Here is a 12,172-nt window from a genome sequence, read left to right on the forward strand (position 1 = left end):
TTTGCAATATTGCAGCTTTTGGTGTTGAGGAGCGTATTCTTGAGATTGATTCTTTCTTTTAACCCTTTTTCTGCCTACTTCTCAAGTCTAACATTTTAGGGTGGCTTTGAATCAAAATTGATAGAACCATCTTCTAAGTTGAGAAGCACTTTTGGACCGGTGCTTTTATTTTTTCTGCTTCTAGCTGAATTTTTGTTAAGCTAGCAAACGTGAGGTCACAATTTGATTGTCAGTACATTATCCAACTGAGCGTTGGTCCACTTGTTTAAGCATTCCATTACAGAACAGAAGCCAATATTAATATTATTCTTCGTACATTTTACTGTTCAATTCATCTTCTAGACTGCTAAATCATATATCAATCCAATCACAAAATAATATTAAATCAAAAAAAAAAAAGAAAAATCCCAGTTGAGAAATATGCTCAAGCCTGTGACTCCTCGTAAAAAGAAAATATAAAGAAGATACAGAGAGGAACAACTCCAAAAGCTGCAACTTTTAGCAAGGCTTCAGTTTCTTCTGAAATCACTCCAATTCTTGACCAATCTCCACTGTACCTACACGTCATCAAATTCTTCAAACTTAAAACAATGATCTATCAATGACATAAGATGAAGAAAAAAGAAAGAAAAAGAAGAAAGATTATTTACGTACCCGGCATCAAAGAATCCTAATCCAAGAACTGCAACAGCAGCTCTGGAGAGAATTAAATTTGAAACCTTGATTGGAAATATTGGTTTCTCGTTCTGCTGTTGGGCGCTTGAAGTTTCAGGGAGGTCTTTCTTTTTGGCTAATGTGATGAAGGATTTGCAATTGCTGCCAACAGCATGCTTCTTTACGGGAAGATAAGGAGTTAAGTTTCTGAAGGAAAAGCACTTTTCCGTGACCAGCATTTCTCAAGGGCTGTTATCTTATCCGTTCATTCATCCTATGATGCACAATAGACCCGATATGTTAACTGACTTCCTCATATCAGGAGGGTACAATGGTAATTTTCTCTTTTTAGTACATATTAATTAATGGAGAACTTCTTGTGAAGAGGCCAGGCAGGGTGGTATGTGGGATTGGGTAATTTTTAAAAACCTCCCCTGAGGTTCGAGGCTGTTGCAAGTAGATGGCCAAAATCGTTTTATTTGTAAAAGACCCCCTACGTTTTTGTTCCGTTTGGTTGCCGTTTGGCTAGTTAGGGGCGTTATTGACATTTTGCAAAACACAGAGGAAGTCGTCCGACGGACTCGCTGCAATCGTTGACCATTTTCAAGTAGCGGATAAAAGTAATATCCGCATCTTCTTCAACTGGTATTGCGCGTGCAACATAAAGAACCAACACCAACTACTGATTTGTTAATTGGGCATGCAACTGAGATTATTTTTAAAACAATAATTAGAAGATATTGGCAGTTCCAAGTATCTTCCAAGGAAATTGCAAAGTTACAATAAATGAAAAAAGTTTTTGATGGGTGGGTTATAGGGGAAACAAAAAAAATTATAAGCATCTTTTGGGTTTGAAAATTCTGGACGGTTTTTGTACAAATGAAAATTATTTGAACTGCATGCAACTTCCAGGAATCTTCGTGCAATATTGCAGCAACTGTAAGTTATTATCGTGACAATGAATTTGAGAAATGAGAATCACAGGTAAACTTTAGTTTTCTCCGCGGAATAATTAAAAAAGTAAACGTCTGTAATGACAATCAATCCGTCATTCTCATATCATTTATATCATTTATGGAAAAAACTTCCCTTAGGCGTAAAAATTCCGTTACTTATAACATGTTTAAATGCCGTAAATAAAATTCCATTAATGAATGACGATTTCATATTTATTGTGGTTGCAAAAGTAGCAGTAAAGATTATTTGATTTTTCACACTTCACGGTCATAGTTAGAGTTATACTATTATTCTGTGCAAAACTTGTTCATAGTTTAATCGAACATTCATTCTTTCCTTTGAATTAATTATGCAAACTAACGAGTCATATTTAAAAAAGGAAAAACTTAAAAATGAAACTGAGGGCATCTGGCCGAGTTCGAAAATAATACAGAGCTCGCTAGGATTAATTATTAATATTCTCGGAAAAAAAGAAAACTATTATTGTGTAGAAATTCTACTCGGGAATCATGATTGTAGTTCATTCTTGTATTCATGTTAGATAACATGGTACAAAGAGAAGTTGCTGAAATTGGCTGTCAGTTTTTTTGTTGATTTTGATGCCTTATTGTTGAAGTTTTAATAAATTTGTGTTTTCTATTCATTATGGTTGAATTTAAACAATCTTCCTTGCACTCTAGAGGAATCCCATTATAATGAATAAAGTTGAAAACTGCTCTTATGTTCTTGGCACTTCTTTGAAATTTAGTTGTAATTCGCAACTCATTGTTGAAAAAAAAAACCAAATCGGAATTCCCTTGGTACCAGGTACCAGTAGTTGGTGTTGGTTCCGATAGACCCAAATCGGAATTCCCTTGGTCTCCGGCAAGAAGAAGTAGATGAAGAATGACATCACCAGCACGAAGAACGCGAAGAAAAGGAACAAGCCAAACTTGAGGTGGCACAGCATGTTCAAGAACACTTGCGCAACCAAGAATGTGAACAACATGTTGACAGAAACATTCACACTCTGTGCCGCTGATCTTATTTCGAGAGGGAAGATTTCACTAGGCACCAACCATCCAAGACCAGGCAAATCCATGTTGCGGCTGATCTCCACAGCACCAAACGCTGTCTCGTAGAACTGAACAGAGCCAGTAGCCTTCTATGCTTCCACAAGCAACTGCGGCTTCATCCCCATGAAGTTGGTCGAGGTAGCAGGAGCAACCATTTTCACTAGTGTAGTTCAGAACACCAGCCATTGAGAGTTTGGGGGTCTAGACAAAGGGAAGAAGATGCGGATATTACTTTTATCCGCTACTTGAAAATGGTCAACGATTGCAGCGAGTCCGTCGGACCACTTCCTCTGTGTTTTGCAAAATGTCAATAACGCCCCTAACTAGCCAAACGGCAACCAAACGGAACAAAAACGTAGGGGGTCTTTTACAAATAAAATGATTTTGGCCATCTTCTTGCAACAGTCTCGAACCTCAGGGGAGGTTTTTAAAAATTACCCATGTGGGATTTTAAGCGACGGCCTTTTAGTTTGCTCAGAGGCAAATTCGTATCTATTTGCACAAAAGAATCTGCAGTACAAATTCAAATGTTGCTCAGGGGACCAAGAATCTAATGATCACTTCTTTCTTTTTTTATTAATAATTTATATTTGAATTTATGTAACTGAATCAACAAACCGCTTGTTTCTTAAAAATCTCGTTACAATTTGCATTCTAATAATAAACGTAAAATCTGTACTCCGGATGTAAATTTATGTAAAATTTTTGGCAACATCTTTAAAAAAAAAAAGGAGCTGCTGGCCAAGAATGGGTGGAATCCACCGAACTCTTGAGAAGCGCCATTCCAGGAGATTAATTGAGTTGGTTGTTTAAAGAAACAAACGGTTTATCTGTTCAGTTAAATGCCACAAAAGCCTGAGAAAACTTGCATTCTAATAATACAATGCGAAGCTCACATCCGGAGTACAAGTTGTAATGAGTGTTCTAATAAAATTTACGTAAAATTTTACCTAACAAACCGCATGGCCACTGAATAAACGCCACAAAAGTTTCAAACGCTAGCTTTCCATTGCATGTAGATCTCGTTTGGGATTGAGATACTGTAATTTTTAAACTATAATAGTTGTGGAAAAAAAAAATTATCAAACAAAAATTAATAATATTTAATAAATAAAAATTTTAACAAAATTATTAAAAATATAATAAATTTTTTATTATACAAGTAAAAAATTATATCAATAAAGCTTACAAGCTACAACCGTTAATGTTTACCAAACATTTTAGTGTTGTACCTTTTAAAATACAGCTACCCAATCTCAATCCCAAATACACTCGTAGTCTTGTAAATTAACAGTGCTTGCTCTGTTTTCTTAGCCTAAGATTGCTTAAATAATTGCTCTTGCTTTGTTAATTTTTTGACAGTCTACACCGTTGAATTCCCTGAATGACTCAATAATTACTGGAATAAAATCTGTTGATAGCAAGTACTTCCATATTAGAATTTTCGGTTGCCACCATTTGAAGCTGAGAAACTTTAGAATCACAGCACACGATCAAGGATAGTCCCAATACAGATGGAATTCGCATTGGAAGGTCAAATGGTGTGAAAATAATACACTCAGTGATAGCCACCGGGGATGACTGGGTCTCTCTTGGTCACGGCAGTAAAAACATTTTTAGTTTCTGATGTTTTCTGTGGACTGGGACACGGGATCAGTGTTGGTGGCCTTGGAAAATATCCAAAGGAGGAAGGTGTTGTTGGATTGACAGTGAGAAATTGCACTTCCACAGGTACCAAATGGCGTAAGAACTAAAACATGGCCTGATTCTCAAGCAGGCATCGCTTCCAATTTCACATTTTTGAAGACATTGTCATGACCAATGTGCAAAATCCCATTGTCTAATAAATGGAACATAAAGGTACACGAACATCACTCATTTGTTGAGGCTAATTATTAAGAGTTCGTTTCTATCCGCTTTCATACTCAAGAGGTTCCTTCGAGAGTGAAGATTAATTAGCAACGTGGTGAAGTTCAGGAACCTCCGAGCACCTCTTCCTCCGGTGCTGCTGTTAAGTCTTGTGTGTAGCCAAAAGATTCCTTGCAACAATGTTGTGATTGTGGACATAAATGTAATGTACAATGGCGTTACCAATGTTCCATTGTTTAAACCAATGCTTATTGGAAAACAAATCTCAGCCTCTTCCGTTCATGTCTTCGAACTATTCATCATGTGTACACATTTTTCTAAAACAATTCTTGTATAACAACAACATTACAAGTACATATAATTGTGCGGGTGACTATAGTTTGTGTAAATGCCATCGATGCATACTTTCCACTTAAACGAAATATTAATTGATAAAGTTCAGGGATATTAATGATATTTTACCTGATCACAAACTCCCTCTTAACCCGCGCGCTCTACTCTCTCATTCATCATCGCAAAACCCTTGAATCTACGCCATTAATGGCGATAACTGGAGTCCGGACGCCCCCCCAAGTCCACAGGTTCCCACAATCGAAGTACATCGACGCCGTCCGGTGGCTTCCGCCGCTCTCTCCGCTGTCCAAGCTCGCCGTTCTCGCTATCTACGACACCGACGCCGACAGCCCATCACTCGAAACCCACTCAATCTCATTACCAGCTTCCCTGACCCCACATTCCCAATGGACCCCACCTACCCGAATCTCCTCTCTTTCCACCTCCCACCAATCCCTCGTCGCTGCGTCAACCCTCTCCGGTTCTCTCCACGTTCTATCCTCGGCAATGCAAGTGTTGCTTTCAGTTGATGAGAATAGTGGGTTCCACGTGGGGCCCATTTCGGGAGTAGATTTGACGGGGAGCGATTGTGTGAGTGTTGGGGAAGATGGAAGAGTGAATTTGGTGAGTGTTATTGGCGGCGGTGAATTTAAGAGGGTTTATGATGGGAATGGACTGGTGGGTTTTAATTGTGTGAAGTGGGCGTCTCCGACTGAATTTGTTACCGGTGGCTTTGGCTATGGACTTCAGTGGTGGGATCTCAGGCGAGCAGGCAGCGGGGGCCCGGTTTTGCAATTCAAGGGGAATTTTGGGTGAGTAGTGATCTTTATGTGATCGTAAATTCTTATACATTGCTGTGGAATGGAATCATTGTTGTGTAGTGGAATTGTGGTTAGTGATTAGCTACTAAAGTAAAACCTGAATATTCAATGGCTTGTAAGTTTATTGTAGAAATTTGAGTAGTCTGTCATGCATGATTGCATCGATAGCTGAATGTTAGGTTACACGTACATTGGAGTAGAAATGCTTTCTTGACCTGTGCTTGGCGATTACTGTTTGCAACTTAAAATATGTTCTGTGGTTCTCATTATTTATTGTGGATAATGAACTGCTTGGGGTTGTATCTTTGCAGGTCTCAAGGAAAAGCCTCTGGAATGATACATTCTGTTGATATTCATCCATCACGAAAGCATACTTGTCTGGTAAGATGCTGCACGCTTCTTTAAATTCTAATATCTGAGAAGTTGGGTACACATCTAGTTGGTGTTATTGAAGCTTTTGACTTGGTTTCCTCCCTGTTTTGCTCATGTTATACCTTTATGACTTGGCATTTCAGTAGTTAGAATTTTGCTGCTAGTGTGCCTTTCTATTTCTGTTCTTACTTCTTAGCTTCTATATTGTTTAGTAAGCATCTGAGTGAAGTCAATAATGAAAAATGAGATATGCGGCATATGCCTTTTGGTCAACTATAGCCCTCTACCTTCATTCAAAAGCATTTGATGGCAGTTTTTTTCCTTAGTGCTTAGCTCTACTATGGCTGTGTTAGATTTAAACTAGTAATGTTTGTGGACTTGGTGTAACTCTGCTGTGTTTGGCTATTGGCTTCATGGTGAAGTAATAAATTATTGACTTTCTTATGTGACAGAACAATGGTTAAAGCTTGTGCCATATTGTATTAATTTAATTGTGAAATGAGGCTTGAATGATAACTTGATCTTCCTGATTGTAATCATAATTATTCATACAATTTATTTATTTATTTTTGAAACCATTCTGTGCAAAGCTTAATGGCTTGTGCTTTGGTGACACTGAAACTTTTATATAGATTATGAATCACTTTGCAGTCTATAAAACTTGGATTAGCTTTCTTATTGTGGCAAACCATGTGAGGTAACACTGTTTGCATGAATTTTAAGTTTAGTTCTAATTTTCTTCAACTCGTAGGCTGGAGGCTCTTCTGGTACGGTATTTGCATGGGATCTTCGATGGCAGCAGCAATCAATTGTTCTTTCTGGTGTTGGAACAGGAGAGGCTGTAACTCATTCATTATCTGAGAGTGAGGTTTGGGAGGTTCAATATGACTGCCATACAAAGTCCTCAAACATTTCATCCTCACGAGTTTTACCTGCCATGTTCTGCTCAGAAGATGGGATCCTTGCTGTGGTTGAACAAGGTATGAATTTCTTGCTTCAGTGATTGTAGATTGCCAACTATCACTCACTCCTTAGCTCTCATTCTTATATGGAAGTTATGCTTTTCGCGTTTCATTATTAGAAAGTGTTAATGATCTGTAGAGAACAAGGAATACTACAGAGATTTATATTTTATACAGTGACTGATCATGTATGAATGTTCAACTACATAGGCGAAGAACCCTTCGAACTTCTGGCTGAACCATGTGCAATCAACAGCTTTGACATCGACCCACAGAACCCCTCGGTAAGTAATGAGTAGGAACCATATCAGACTTGGCGTTGCATTATGGGAATCTAATAAATGAACATTTTGATGGGTATGCGTATTGTCATGCAGGATGTCATATGTAGTTTGGAGTGGGAATCAATAGCAATCGTGTCAAGACCATGATCTGCAGAAGCTTGGAGTCCAAAAGGGTTTAAAGTTCAGCCAGAAATCTTGTTAATCTTTGTTTCTTCTAAACTGTTAGTTAACAAGCAAAGAACTTCACCCACCACTTGGTACCGGTGCCATTGAAGTACTGCATCACAGTCACAGCTGCCGATGATGAATGGAGCAAGTTACTGCAAGTTACTGCTATTTTCTTAAAAGAAAACAAAAATATGGTGTTAAACTGTTAATTACCCTTTTCAGAATGTATAATGAGAAGCAGTGTGATTAATGGACGATTAGCAGGATGACAAGGAAAGATTTTGTTTTGTGATCTTACAAATGTAAGAGCAAGCAATTGCCCTGATGGGTAAAATTGAATGAATCAGTTGTGTGCTTATAGTTGTTTAGACGATTTCTGACCTTTTGTGAAACTCCCAGCAGTTGTAATTAGCTTTTGAGTAAATCATTCCGCATGATACTGATAATACTCATATAGAAATTTGTCCTCCTTTTTCATTAAATAATTTGATTTATATATGTATATAAATAAAGGATGACGCAGTACTACGACTGTAATGGGTAATTTTAGGGACAAAAAATAAAATGAGAAGAAAAAAAAAATAGAAAACATTGCTGGCGCATTGCGTTTGATGAATGTGCAATGTCCTCAATCGTAAATTTCAGAAAAGATAGAGGCCTCCGTTTCTTTCTTCAATTGCTCTTTATCCACAAATCACCATTCATCAGTCGTTACTCCACGTAACACCAATTCATCTTCTTCTTCTTCTTCAATATCCTTGGCAGAAGATAAAACGAAACGAAAGAAAACATGGCTTCGATGATATCTTTCAATTTAAAATTTTGCCCACTATGCCCTTCTTCTTCTTCAGTGAGAGCCTCTCGTGGCTCATCACTCCGACTGGCTCTATCCAACAAGCTTAACAACTCGCTCAGACTCAATTCAAGCTACAGCATTTCCGCCTCTCCTTTACTCTTCCGTCATAACAACTTACCCACAACAGTTACTCAAAATAGGCCTCAAACGGTCACTGTTTTTGCCGCAAAAGGTTACAAAATGAAAACCCACAAGGTCATTTTTCTTTCTCTTTGGTTTTAACTTGTGAGGGTAGTGAATGGGGTATTGAATGAATTTGGTATATTGTAACAAGATATTAACTTTGTTTTGGTTTTTTTGGGTTTTTAGGCATCCGCGAAGAGGTTTAGGGTGACTGGTAAAGGAAAAATATTGAGGAGGAGAGCTGGAAAGCAGCATTTATTAGCTAAGAAAAACACTAAGAGAAAATTACGCCTCTCTAAAATGGTCAGCTTTCCTTAAACTCTCTTGATTGTAGGTGTTTATTTATTTTTCATTTATTTATTATCTTTCTTTTTTTTCCCAAGAACAACAAAATAACGTGTTGAGTGATATTGCAATGTAAATGTGTTGTATTTATCCGTCTATTGTGCTATTGTATGAATTGATTGAACAATCATCAGTGGAACATTCACTAAAGGGAAGAATTTGTGTTGTGAATTATGAAGCTGTTCTGGTAGAAGGAAAACAAATACAGATTAATTAGTGTTCAATTTGTTGAGGAAGATTGAGTTATAGGCTCCAAGATAAGAATAAGAGATGGTGTAATGTGTCACGTGAGTTGTGCCAATTGATTTGATGAATATATCACGCGAAAATAGTGCTTCAATGTCTGAAAGTATCAAATCAGCTGGAGAAATTGATTTGTTTCGCCCAAAGGTACACTATCAAAGATGAATGGGCAAAATAGCTTATCATTAAATGGGAGCTTGGTAATGTAACATCTGTTATACTATTGAATCACTTGATAGGTAGAGAATTTGGACTGTGGGTAGCATGGGCATATGTAATTGTTGTAGGGAGTGATTAAAATGCTTTCTGAAAGTTGATTAATTGAGTGTGGGCGCATGGAGAAGACAATATTGGAGATCATAGGAGTTCCGGTTCTTATAGTTATTTGTCTTGATGGAGATGGTTTCTCCTTCTCTTTGCTCCTCAAAGTTCAGGATTAATAGAAATTGGAGTGACTGTACAGACTGAAAATTTTTGATATTCTGGATCTTTCGATTCTTAATGTTTTATTTCCTTCATCAGAATGATTGAACAGAATTTAGTGAATAGTTAGTCAAAGTCTTTTCCCGGAATTATCTTCTCTTAGTTCTGCTGGCAACTCATTGGTCCCCAAAAGAGTATACATTTTTTTCAAAATGTAGTTGTACTATGCATTCTTGCTATCTCACTCCTAAGAAAAGATAAAGAACGTCAAAAATTGACTTCTGATTTGTATTTATTTGCCTCTGATTAGAAATTCTGGGGGTTTCTTAAACAATGATGAGTAGCTCTTCAACGGTTGTCTGGTCAAGGTTTCAATGCCTGAAGTGTTGATGATAGTGTGTTTTATGTGGCCTGGAGTGTGGTTTTAATGGATGGTTCTTGAGTAGGGGCAAACATGTAACATTAGCTTCACAAAAGAAGTTTAGATTTTTCCATTTGGCTTTTTAATGTTTTCATGTGGGAAAAAATTGATGGGTCAGTCCTTATTTACTTACGGCTTGTCTGTTTGCTATTCAGCTTTCTGTTGCCTTTGATAAGAAATCTGGAGTGGTAATTTGTATGAACAATTTGTCCTAGAGACTGAATATTACTCTTTTCTTTAGCTCTGTCTACATTTTGTGGGGAGCTTGGGAGAATATTCCTGAGGTTCCTTTTGCTGTAGCTCTTACTATTTTTTTCACTTAAATCAAGTAATACGAACATCACAACAGATTGTTTTATTTATTGATATCTCAATAAGAGATGGTGGAACAACTTGGATGAGTTCGTATGGATGCGGCTGAGCTCACAGGCTGATGAAGACATCACCATCCAACCACCCATTTCATTTATATAAGAAGATAATATAAAATGATTTAAGTGAAATTCAGCTGATTGAAAATGTAATCTGAGAAATGCATTTAGACATGCAAAGTAATTATGGTAGACTCATTTACTTGACATTGAGTACTCTTAATTATATTGTTGTTTGACTTGAGATGGAATGCAACTTTCTGGGTGGCTTCGATGTTTATATCACAGCAACCAGTCATATTTCTTTCAAGTAAGAATTATAGCAATCTCATAGATCTAGCTCTCTGACGTCACTTTAATTTTTTGTTGTGAACAGCACGAGGTTAGCCGAAGTGACTACGACAATGTTATAGGTTGCTTGCCATATCTCAAGGTTAACAGGCAAGCAAAGTAGAAGTGATTTTCACAGTTTGCAGACGACCTATGTAATTTCCGTTTGCCTGACAGCCTGAATTTCTCACATTTTGTTTGTTTGCTAACAACGAAGTGCTAGCAATTGTTTTATTTACCCTAATTGATCATTTTGGCTCTTATTTTGCTGATGTTTCCACCACAAAGCTCAAAATCAAGCAAAGTTCACTAGTACAGTATGCTTGTTGGTGTTGGTTGTCAAGGCTAGCGGGTGGGTGCTTTTAATAAAATCTCTTAATAATCTTTGATAACTGATGATATAACTTCAACTATTGGGTCATTTTCGGCGGCATGATTACGCCGGTGATAATATATTTAAGTCTTGTGCTTATGAACAAAAGTGTCCATCATGTGGATCCAAGATAAGGCAAAAATTAATTAACATGAGCAAGTAGCCATCCGTTTGACTTCGGAGAGTGAGATCAAATACTATATAATCCCGCGTAATCTAAATGCTACAAAAAAAAAAAAAAAAAGAGTACTAACAGAGGATCTAACTGTCCATATCAATCACCATCTTCCTTTCATCATCAATTTGATGTAATCGGATGATGATGATACTATTTAGGATCTAAACGATTTTGATGATAGTTGTATCGATCCCATTGGTCAATCCGACTTTGTGCATTTTGACATGTGTGTGGGGTACTAATATTTCTTATAAAACAGCAATCCCAGTTCTATTAGAGACTTCACGCTTTGCCTACAACTTAGGGATGTCTTTTCAACATATTATGGGTAAATACGTCTCTGAATATGGAAAGTTTTCTTTTAAAAATATAAAGAGGAATGCCTAAATAGGTAAAAATCCGACAAATAGACCACAGGACTAATAAGAGAAAACTTACCTTACATTTTACATCGTTTAAAGTTTAAACTGTTTTATTTTTGGTGTGTTATGAATTTTGAACTTAAAGTGGACTAAGTTTAGAGTTTTTCTAGTATTATGGTTACGTTTTTAAAGAATTTGATAAACACTTATTTTTGTAATTTGGAGTCAAAGTTACTTTTATTAGGGGTGGGCGCATTTGGGTTCGGATTATCCAGATCAAACTTCGAGTTAATTAGATTGGAAAAAAAGTTATTCAAACTCAATTAAACTTGTAATTCGACGCAATCTGATTGAATAAATTCTTATCTGATCAGGTTGAGGGATTCATCTACATCCGATCTGAACATGAAATTTTCGAGTCAGGTTAGGTCATATTGTTATTAAATTATTATTTAAATGTCATATTTTACTTATATGATGAATTTATATTTCACAGCTATAGTTTTTATTTTTTTTCCACAATAAGTGTCTCTTGAGTGCCAAATTACCTTAACAACATAACAAACCTTTGCAATAATGTTATAGATTCAATAGTTGAATCTCAATTTAAATCTCAAAAATTATATATTATTTATTTATTAAATAATAAATTTCATAATTTGTAAAATTAAT

General features: G+C 36.6%; 3 protein-coding genes across 4 annotated transcripts; 2 read left to right on the forward strand and 1 right to left on the reverse strand.

Moving 5' to 3' along the window:
- Positions 1–389: 389 nt before the first annotated feature.
- On the reverse strand, positions 390–943 carry LOC18053730. 2 transcript variants are annotated; one of them, XM_024178506.1, is made up of 2 exons: positions 655–943; positions 390–551 (listed from the first exon to the last, which is right to left on the reverse strand). In XM_024178506.1, exons 1-2 carry the CDS (start codon positions 891–893, stop codon positions 425–427), a joined length of 366 nt encoding a protein of 121 aa, XP_024034274.1. In that variant the 5' UTR covers positions 894–943; the 3' UTR covers positions 390–424. The 2 variants fall into 2 exon arrangements, with proteins under 2 accessions (XP_024034274.1, XP_006453550.1); XM_006453487.2 differs by having other exon boundaries at positions 390–557.
- A 4,027-nt stretch (positions 944–4,970) lies between these two features.
- LOC18053732 (nuclear pore complex protein NUP43) lies at positions 4,971–7,939 on the forward strand. The gene is made up of 5 exons (XM_006453488.2): positions 4,971–5,680; positions 6,001–6,070; positions 6,813–7,041; positions 7,234–7,307; positions 7,401–7,939. The coding sequence occupies exons 1-5, from the start codon at positions 4,986–4,988 to the stop codon at positions 7,452–7,454; spliced, it is 1,122 nt and encodes a 373-aa protein (XP_006453551.2). The 5' UTR covers positions 4,971–4,985; the 3' UTR covers positions 7,455–7,939.
- Positions 7,940–8,119: 180 nt separating this feature from the next.
- LOC18053733 (50S ribosomal protein L35, chloroplastic) lies at positions 8,120–10,838 on the forward strand. Its single transcript, XM_006453490.2, has 3 exons — positions 8,120–8,526; positions 8,641–8,757; positions 10,634–10,838. The coding sequence occupies exons 1-3, from the start codon at positions 8,266–8,268 to the stop codon at positions 10,709–10,711; spliced, it is 456 nt and encodes a 151-aa protein (XP_006453553.1). The 5' UTR covers positions 8,120–8,265; the 3' UTR covers positions 10,712–10,838.
- Positions 10,839–12,172: the final 1,334 nt, after the last annotated feature.

This window comes from Citrus clementina, unplaced genomic scaffold, assembly GCF_000493195.1.
Source record: "Citrus clementina cultivar Clemenules unplaced genomic scaffold, Citrus_clementina_v1.0 scaffold_1, whole genome shotgun sequence".
NCBI lineage: Eukaryota > Viridiplantae > Streptophyta > Magnoliopsida > Sapindales > Rutaceae > Citrus > Citrus x clementina.

What these genes read in the sequence shown, in the direction of transcription:
- LOC18053733 (XM_006453490.2), top strand. Translation starts at nt 8,266, where the DNA reads ATGGCTTCGATGATATCTTTCAATTTAAAATTTTGCCCACTATGCCCT. An exon ending in ACAAAATGAAAACCCACAAG is followed by an intron (nt 8,527 to 8,640) that starts GTCATTTTTCTT and finishes TTGGGTTTTTAG; the next exon opens with GCATCCGCGAAGAGGTTTAG. An exon ending in AATTACGCCTCTCTAAAATG is followed by an intron (nt 8,758 to 10,633) that starts GTCAGCTTTCCT and finishes TGTTGTGAACAG; the next exon opens with CACGAGGTTAGCCGAAGTGA.
- LOC18053730 (XM_006453487.2), bottom strand. Translation starts at nt 893, where the DNA reads ATGCTGGTCACGGAAAAGTGCTTTTCCTTCAGAAACTTAACTCCTTAT. An exon ending in TTAGGATTCTTTGATGCCGG is followed by an intron (nt 558 to 654) that starts GTACGTAAATAA and finishes GATGACGTGTAG; the next exon opens with GTACAGTGGAGATTGGTCAA.
- LOC18053732 (XM_006453488.2), top strand. Translation starts at nt 4,986, where the DNA reads ATGATATTTTACCTGATCACAAACTCCCTCTTAACCCGCGCGCTCTAC. An exon ending in CAATTCAAGGGGAATTTTGG is followed by an intron (nt 5,681 to 6,000) that starts GTGAGTAGTGAT and finishes GTATCTTTGCAG; the next exon opens with GTCTCAAGGAAAAGCCTCTG. An exon ending in CACGAAAGCATACTTGTCTG is followed by an intron (nt 6,071 to 6,812) that starts GTAAGATGCTGC and finishes TTCAACTCGTAG; the next exon opens with GCTGGAGGCTCTTCTGGTAC.